The 9822-nt window shown below is 40.3% G+C and overlaps 1 protein-coding gene across 1 annotated transcript; it reads left to right on the forward strand.

Moving 5' to 3' along the window:
- Positions 1–564: 564 nt before the first annotated feature.
- On the forward strand, positions 565–7701 carry LOC127752574 (uncharacterized). The gene is made up of 10 exons (XM_052277985.1): positions 565–863; positions 1577–1737; positions 1850–1924; positions 2165–2659; positions 2957–3295; positions 5242–5333; positions 5431–5477; positions 5555–5625; positions 6862–7142; positions 7315–7701. The coding sequence occupies exons 1-9, from the start codon at positions 842–844 to the stop codon at positions 7132–7134; spliced, it is 1575 nt and encodes a 524-aa protein (XP_052133945.1). The 5' UTR covers positions 565–841; the 3' UTR covers positions 7135–7142; positions 7315–7701.
- Positions 7702–9822: the final 2121 nt, after the last annotated feature.

Raw genomic sequence — 9822 nt, forward strand, 5'->3', positions numbered from 1 at the left:
CTGCACCAACGAGACGTGCACCAGCATCGTCCTCCACGCTATGTATCAGCCTGCGAACCAGCCGCCGCCGCGAGCAGCGAACGAAAGAATCAGGGAAAAGCCCTCGAGCCAAAGCCGAATCGAGAGGAGGAGAGGGCAGCCGTACTGAGGGCGATGATGGAGAGGACGAAGGCGAAGGCGAGGAGCGGCCGGAGGACGGAAGACGACGGCGATCTCCCACGCCGCCGCCGCCAGCGTGGCTCCTCCTCCGGCCATGGTGCCGCGGCGGCGCTTCGTCGGCGGAAGGGGACTATGCGCGTGGGAGGCGGCGCCGGACTTGAGCGCCATGCGTGGAGGGCCTCGCCGTGGCAGGGGCAGGAGGACCGCCGGCGGAGGAGCTCCTCCTGCTTCTCCGCGCCGCCGACTGAGGGGTAAAGATGGAAACGGTATCGGCCGGTGTACTACGACGTCAAACATTTTGACTCTTTTTGAAATGAGCTACAGCGACAAACAAAACGAAACGGAGGGAGTACTACTTATCCTCAAGATCGATCTTGACCCCCCCCCCCCCCCACCCCAAAAAAAAAAAAAAGAAGAGGAAGATAAACACACACACACGGACACGGGTGTGCGAGGGTTTCCCTTTCCCAGAAAGAAAAACCCTAGGTCGCGACGCGAATCCCCCTCCGCCCTCCGGCGACCTGCCTGCGCCCCCTTTCCCCCATTATTTTGGCCTCACCACCTGGAGAGTTGAGAGGAGATCTGGTGATTATTCTACTACTGATTCATCATTCACGGAAAGGCCCAAGCTTTCTTTTATCATATCAACTTCTTCAAGGAGGGACCGGTCGATCTATCGATCATGTTGAAGGGAACGCCCCTAAGTAATACATCCATCCAATCCAATCCAATTTACTTTGTGTGTGATTTAATTGTTTTCTGTTTCATCTTCGAAATCATTCCTTTCGAGTCCGAAGCTTAATTTTAGCTGTTCCTCATGTTCTGAAACTGAGCTTAATTTCTTTCTTGCGCCTGATTGATTTGTTTTTTTTCTTCGCTTCTCTAGTCCAGCTATATATAAGATAAATCCTAGTAGAATGTAGTTGTTGTTACCGCGCCACCACCTCCTCTCTCTCTACACTTCTGTTTGTCTCCACTACAGTGGGAGATTTAATTTTGCAACATAAGATTGATTGATTGATTGATTGTTGTACATTAATTTCAGCGATCTCTGATTCAAAATATAATATCTCTAGTTGCTGTGTTTCTATCGGTCAAACTATTCTCTCTCTCTCTCTTCCTTTTTCTTTTATTAGCTTTGACCATCCATTAATCGATATATAAAGAACTACACATATTAATAATATAAGACAGATATTGATAGATTCATCATGAAAAATATATATACACTCCAACCATAATAATATTTAATCATCTTTATTTCAAAATGTCATGTTTTCATAGGAATTGCTAGCCTAAACAACATATATTTTGTCTTTGTTGTAAGGGTTTACCATCAGCGTGTCTTACATTATATGACTTATTACAATACAAAATTACAGTGTTGTTTTGACTCATTAATTCCTCCTTGTTTCAGACGAACCATCAATTGTGAAACTTCCAGAATATGAACTGCCAGATGCTTTCCGTGGAGAAATTGATGGCAAAGGATTAGAAGAAGGAGCAACCATAGATAACATGGATCCTTCCCGCCCTTTTCTTGTTCTCAATGTATTTGATTGGGATAAGGTCGACGAGGTATGGTGGCTGATCTTCCTCTCAGTTTCTGTCTGCCCTACCTGCTTGTTGACAATAATTAATTCTTTCTTCCTGCTTGTTGACAATAATTAATTCTTTCTTCCAAATCCAGTGGATAGCTCTAAAAACTGCTTGGATCGCCAAGCAGTTAAAAAATGATATAATCATCCCGGACCCAGTACCTCAGGTTTTTCTCTAATCTTCATTTGCAGAATTCAGTTGCCAAATCATCCTGTTATGTTAGTAATTTTTTCTAATCCTGCAGCATTTTATTTTGTTTATCTAAGTTGTCTCTTCTGTTTTTTTTTTTAAAAAAAAGAAAGTTATTTTCGCTGAAACAAAATGGTTTGTCAATGAGAGTGCACTATTGTTTTGCTTTGATGACATTGGATACTGATTGCTTTTAATTGCCAATGGACTGATTTAGATCGGGCGAGATGCCTTCTTTGATATTACTCCCCGCTTGACCACTGTCTTGGAAAAGGATAGTGTACGGTGCTTCCTCCCCTTGTTTGTGCAATGTGAGTCGATCATGACGTATCAGTGTGCCATCACCTCAGAAACCTTAACCCACATGGTCAGGCATAATGCCTTGCGATGTGCAAAAGTTGTATTGGAGGGCAAGGCACCTGAACTCCGTTCTAAGCACGCTAATCCAAACTGCATGAATCCATATGGATATTTTGCACTCCATGAAGCTGCTGAACGGTTCTCTGCTGACATGGTCAAGTTGCTCTTGCGCCATGGTGCTTCAGCAAATGTACGCACAGCCAGTGATGCTGGAATTCAGGGACTACTACCGCTTCATGTTGCGGTTGAAAATGCTTGCATGCACAAGTATCTGGAGGACAATCTATCTCCAATGCAGTATCATGAGGATTACATCTACAAACTCATTCATCTCCTCTGCCTACCTGAGATGGTTTGTTTCACTTATCTCTTTCCAAATTAAAGTACTATATATCTTTGCAGCATGACAAGAAAAAGTTCTCATATGTCATCTTATAAAATTTCCCACATGTGCAAAGCCATGTTCTTATTTCATATATAGAGACAAGAAGTCAGCAGCTCCACTAGTTAACTAGATTTAGTTCTGCTTTGAGATTGCTCCTAGTTCATGCTTACTTCAATTAGATGTAATAGGAAGTTATTTCCCGCTGCCAGCTTGCATATTAGTGCTGAGTCACTTAGTGCTCATTCGCCCTTTTCTATTGTGCAGAAGGTTTTCTTGGATACGATTAGACTTCTTGCCGAGAAAACAGATAATCTTGTTGATGAGCTCTGGAATTACATGAAGAACGGCAAGCTTGTACAGACCGCAGTTTTACTCCTGGCAGCTCAAAAACATATTCGCAAGATCAAACCTGATGGGTTTTGTATTATCACGCACCTTTTATTTAAAGAGTATGCTTCCCTAAGATGTGCCAAAGGTGATACTGGAGAGGCGCAGAAGCAGCTGGAGGAAAGGGAAGCACTTCTGAGTTGTAAATCCGAGCTTTTTAGTATAATTTTGCTAGCTGGTGAGGCTCTTGATAACTACATTGAAGCACATTCAGAGGTACCATTACTTCCTTGTTTTTAATATTGCAGTTACATTGCCATCTGATATCTTCCTCTCACTGTAAGTTTTCATATTAGCATTAGTATTTTACTAGGTTCTTCCAAAATTCCATTCCCTGATCTGAGCAAGAATTTTAGGGATTTGTTGGTTTCTTCGGCAACTCGTTACCTGTACTGCTACGGTGTGCATGCATTGGGGTGGCATATCCAGCATTAAGTGAACAGTCGGTCATGTTTTGTCTATCGTGCATTGAACATTATGTTAAAGCCATCACAAGAGTAAGCTTCCCCAAAAGTGGGGTGACTTATCAAGCTTCCCAATGAAGCCTATGATGTAAGAGCCTCTGCTGCTCTGAAAAGTTGGAACGCTCTAGTGTTGGCGATGTGGCCTTAGCATGTCTCAGGAGCTGCTGTGCCTTAATTGGGTTATTTCCACTAGTAGTGGCTATCCTCAAAATAGATTATATTACTTAATTTCCTAATCTATCCTCTGCATGATTTGAGATAGGTTTGAATTAGTGATGGGATTAGATAATATTTATTTGGGGCATGCTATTTGAGTATTTAACAGGCAACCCCCCCTGAAATTCTCTCCCTGCACACAACTAGTGTGCAGATCTCCTACATTGGCCCACTTATGGCATTATGCACTTAGTTCCTAACAACGAGCTTCATAGGGAAGCCAGGTTCCAGAGGACAAAACAACTTTAGGGTATTACTGTCAGCATGCTAATATCTGAGTCCTGGAGTTGATTTAGGAAGCCAAGTCTCAAATAGTAATAAGATTTTTGTGCATTCGTATGATTTTGTTGTGTTTGTGATTTATTAGAATATGGAAGTATTCTTACATTTCAATTCAATTTATATTGGATATTATGTGACTGATGTTTATGCTTTTGCTGCAACTAACTAAAACGGTTAACGTTATTTACAAAAAAAAATATTGTATAGAGAATGTCATTTTTTTTATAATGAACAAATATTAGAGACACAGCAAGCCTCTATAATTTTAGTTGTAAGCACAGCACAGCCTTTTATACAGTGTAACTATGTCCACACTTTTTGATATATTTTGGTAACTGATTAATTAGCAGATGGTGGTAAGTGCAAATTTTGCATATGTTTCATGAATACTTGCATGCTATTTTCTCCTTGTGTACAACACAAAACAGGAAAAGTGAAATAGTTGCATGTAGGTTCGTGGTGGCAACTAGCAGATTTTGTTATTGCCTTACGCTAACTATATGAGCCACCTCGCGATGTTTTGATTGAACTCACACACTTTTTTTTTTTTTGGGGGGGGGGGGGGGGAGGGTGCCCTTGCTTTCTATCGTCAATTTTTCAGTTGAACAAACAACACTCTGAACCTATTTTAATTTGTTTTGTTTGGGATGGTGGTGATTTTCCCTACTGCAGACTCTTCTTATGTTTGAAACTTACCTAATTGAAGTTCATGTTCGCGAGAAACCACTATCATTTTGTCCAATTTACTGTGTTATTTGTCTGCTTTTGCATGTTTGGCATGAAAAACAAGCAGTTTCTTGGTTTCTTAGTTCAGGGTGACAAATGGACTGTGATGAAAGTTCAAGTGCCAAAAATGGGCTTTTACTTTTTTTATATAATTATAAAGTCAATTTGAATTAAAAAAACTGTTCATGCTTTGTACCTTTTGAACCATCTGTTTGTATTATCTTGTTTCTAATCCTGAATGTAGTTAAGGTAAACCTAGACAAATATATAAGTTAATTTTGAATATGTTTGTATGCATACTTTTGAACCAAGTGTGCTTGAAAACTGTTATATCTCCTTTCATTTCATCTGTATAATTTCTCTAAACCATTATTTTTGTCATTTCTTTCCCACAATGTATGGCATTTGTATGTTGCATTTTCTCTTTGCCTTTTTTTTCTCTCAATCTGATAGAATGGTTTAAATGTCATTCAGGTGTCCCATGCGGATGTTCTTGCACGTGTCTCATCTATTCTTAAGGAATTCGGGTTTTGCCCTAAGGAAAAATACATTGACAACATAAAACTGTACTGCTCCTTTTGTATTCAATATCTTAATTTTTTGTATGCAAATGCATATTTAGTTTGTTGATTATTTGATTATTTCTTCAACTTGTTTTGGAAGGTCTCCTTATATGTACGGGACGTCTTACTATGACATATTTCACAAAGGTGTGTGTTTATTATTAAAGTAACTCTGTCTGAATTTCTCAGAACAAGCCCTTACTGTTTTTTTAAATGGATATTAGGGCATATAGATGCAACCAAGGCAGTTGCACAAACGTCTTCTCTGCCTGCTGGATCTGCTGTAGAGAAAAAGGTAATCAGATGTTACCAATGAGTTTTTATATATTCGCTTTTTTAGTTTTCCATAGTCTCTTGATAATTTATTCTGCAACAGTGCGTGGGATACCACGATGTACCGTAGCATGCAGGGAGCAGCAGATAATGATTAGTTCCTTAGGTTCCACGTTATGTTTGCTGTTAGGGCAAGTTTTATAGTAGGCGTAGTTATCACATCTAATTTTATTTATGCAAGATAAAAGGTGATACATATAATACACCACATGTACTATCTCTAGCATACTAATGCAAATAATTTTAATTTATTTGTTTGTCCAATCCCCTCTTTCTTTCATTTTCTTTTTCTTGGGGTTTGTGTGGAGGTTGCCCCTTGCATGAGGGGTGGCTCACTTTTTCTTTCCTCATTTATTTCTTCCACCTCATTATCCAATTCTATGTGGCATTTTTAGGGCAACACATCAGGTATCATAGTACTTGCCCTTAGTTGCTATCCTATTGGATGTATATGCCAGAGTACTAGATCATTATCTTGAAATTGGGATGTCTATAAAAGTAGATGGTGTTTCTCATGTCTAACACCTATTTCCCTGGTAAGGGTTGCTCGGCAGTTTTTCAGCAGTGCATCATCCTAGGTTATCGAACTGTCGACAAATCTGAAAATAATTGATCAGCTATGGATCATATGTTTTCCTTTGAAGTATTGTGTTTAGATTGATTTTCCCTCCTTTATCTGTGCGTGCGGTCTTGCGATAGCTTCTTTAGATGTTTGATCATAACCTATGTAAGATGTTAGAATGAAGGAATTCAGTATGATTAGTGATATTGCAGTTGAATTGTAATAAATAAAGATGCAACTCCCTCCATTTCATATTATAAGTCGTTTAACTTTTTTCCTAGTCAAGTTTGACCAAGCTTATAGAAAAATGTAGCAACATCTAAAATACCAAACTAGTTTCATAAATGTAGCATTAAATATATTATGATAATATGTTTGTTTTTGGTTGAAAATACTAATATATTTTTCTATAAACTTGGTCAAACTTGACTAGGAAAAAAGTCAAACGACTTATAATATGAAACGGAGGGAGTAGATGTCTGTTATTTTCTTCATTTACTTGTTAACTTTTCACTCAAATGTTACCAGAAAAAAAATTTGTGTGTTGCTTAAGTATACTATTTCTCTGGTCGATCAAGCTGGAAATAAATGTTTTTGGGTTTCACAACACCTAATCTTCATTGAATTATGGGTCAGGCTGTAAGTAAAAGAGCACTTAGAGGATGGGATCCGACATACATGAGGAGAAGTTTTTTCCCCTGCTGGAGATCAGTTTTGTCGGGCAATGGACCAGATGACGTGCCTGTGGGAAATTTTGGAGCGGTCCATATTTCAATGAGCAAATTGTCTTCGATTTCTACTCATAAAGGTTTCTTGGGAGGAATTCAGCAACTGACAGGTACCCTTCAGTCGAGAAGGTACAGTACTGCTGCATTCAAAATGCTCACCAAAGTGCTAAAGAATGCATGAGTGAAAAGGTATGTTGTGACCTTTTTGTTTTTCTTTTGTTAGAAGTTTAGCATATACTCCTATATAATAACTCAAAAATAGATTATACTGTCAGTTGTTTGGTAGGGCTAAAGTATTCACACTTGTTCGTGCTCCACCTTTCATTATGTTTAATTAGTCATGTTGTTTTTCTTTGTGCAGGTGCTTATTGGCATGTAGCTGTTGATAATCATGTTTCTGCAAACTGTTATGCGGTTCATGTTTCTCTGAGATTGGGAGGGTTCATGTTTCTCTGAGATTTGGGAGGGTTAGTGATGAATGCATGTGTGTTTTGCGGACACCTTACCTTATACTAAGAAGGAAGGTCGCCGAATATATATGTATCATGTGACCACCAAATTAAACCTTTTTGTGGTGTCATCTGTGATGTTAAACTGGATGGCAGGACCTCATGGCCCATGTCATGTATTCGGCTCCTTGAACCTTATTGATGTGCGATATCTGGACACGTGCCATCGCATGATGTACCAGGTTCAACGTTGACTATGAACAAATTTACATTCAAGATTATCTTTCTTTTAGAACTAAGACTTCATTCCAGGGTGTGTTTAGTTCACGCTAAAATTGGAAGTTTGGTTGAAATTGGAACGATGTGATTGAAAAGTTGGAAGTTTATGTGTGTAGGAAAGTTTTGATGTGATGGAAAAGTTGGAAGTTTACAAAAAAATTTGCAACTAAACACGGTGCAAATTAGAAACAAAGTGCATGGTTGACCATACAGTTCCTTGAACTGAAGAGATGTTTTAGACTACTAGCATGTATGACAATCTCTGCTGGGATAAGCAAGATGGGAAATGTTTTGAGGAATCTGAAGCTGATGAGCTTTAACTTCGTTGGCCAATTTCCCAGCTGTCCTATTGATTTCTCTTGATATCCATTTAATTAACCTACATGAAAATTTTTGGGATGCCTGATTGAATTTGACTCCATAGAGGCCTCAGACTCCAATCGCTCAGCATCAAAGTTTCTCTTCTTAACAGTATCTGCAATCATCGCATTATACGGAAGAAATGTAGTACCTAAAACATTGAGGAATTTGGCCACCTCCATTGTGTCACGGTGGCAACATCGTTGGGCCTCACTTCGGACCAATCAACAGCGGCCCAGCCCATGAGTCAGCCCAGACGTGAAAGGCAGCCGAGTTGCCGTTTCCCCGAGAGAGTGAGTGGACCCAGTAGTAGAGGCTGGGCCACTGTCATAGAGAGAGAGGCTTAATAGTGTATTGCTATATAAGCCGGCAGGGTTAGAGAAAGGATTGAACGATGTATTACGAACAACTCAAATCTAATTCAATCTCATGTCAAAAAAAAAAAATCTAATTCAATCTCTTCCCTGTTCTCTCTCTGTTCTCTCTTCGCTAGCGTGAATCAGTCGTGGTAGATGTTAAGATCGTGACATTTGGTATCAGAGCTTCATCCTGGATAGGCCACGCTACACATCACGGTTGCAGTTGCAAGTGGAGGTGATGGAGAAGCAGAGTATCGACTTCGGCAAGGTTTTAGGAGATATCCAGGAGTCGCTGGTGGTACTGAATCTCAAGCAAGGTGAAACCCAAGCCGCGGTGGCAAAGTTGGATCAAGGCATGACGAATTGGTGACCTCAAGTGGAGACTGCAGTGCAGGAGCTGCGCGAGGAAGTGTTCGATCTGCGTCAACAAATGGAGCTCATGAACAAGGCTTCAAGTTCCTCTGCGACGAATCCTTACCCAACTCGAGTTCCGTTGATGGACGAGGAGAGGAAGGCTCCGCTATTCCCTACGCCGCCTACGCCACATGTGGCTGTGCTGGGAGGAGGGGACAAATGGCCTCATGGCTGCCGCGATGCAACAGATCACCGAGGAAGGGTTTCGGGGATGGTTACCACCCTGATCCCGACTCCGGTCAAGAGTATGATTTCCCTACCAATCCTCTAATAATTTTGAGCAATCTGAATTTGGGGGTGGAGAAATTGACGAGGAATTTGGTGGCCATCAGTATAATCGTAGGGTTCCCAAGTTGGATTTTTCTAAGTTTGATGGAACTGATCCTTTAGATTCGAAGATGAGAAGTAAGCACTATTTTGAAGTGAACAACACTTTTCCTAGATTATGGGTTAGGATAGCAACCATCTATTTTTCGGACAGGGCAGCATCGTGGTTAAGATCATCAAAGGCTCATGTTAGGTTTCCGGTTTGGGAGAATTTTTGAGTGGCGGTGTCCAACAAATTTGATAGAGATCAACATGAGACTCTTATTAGGCAAATGGATAACATTAAACAAATGGGTTCAGTTTGGGAGTACTATGAAAAATTTGATGAGTTAATGAATCAACTCTTAGCCTATGATCTAGTTTTGAATATGAGATACCTGACACATCTTTTTACTGCGGGATTACGTTGGGAGATCAGGAATGCAGTTTTTCTGCATCGGCCAAAGGATTTGGAGACAGCATTGGCAATTGCTTCTTTGCAAGAGGAGGTTATTTTGGAATCCTCTGCAGTGTCAGTTTCAAATCCGAAGAAGATTGACAATGGGTTGCAAATTCAACCAAATCCTGCTTACAAGGGTGCTTTACCTTTGCCCTTACCACCAAATCGTGGGGTGACTACTGGCAGTGTGTCGCGAATGGAAGATCGCAAGACTCTTGACAACGGCAAGTTGGTGAACAGTA

This window comes from Oryza glaberrima, chromosome 10, assembly GCF_000147395.1.
Source record: "Oryza glaberrima chromosome 10, OglaRS2, whole genome shotgun sequence".
Taxonomy (NCBI): domain Eukaryota; kingdom Viridiplantae; phylum Streptophyta; class Magnoliopsida; order Poales; family Poaceae; genus Oryza; species Oryza glaberrima.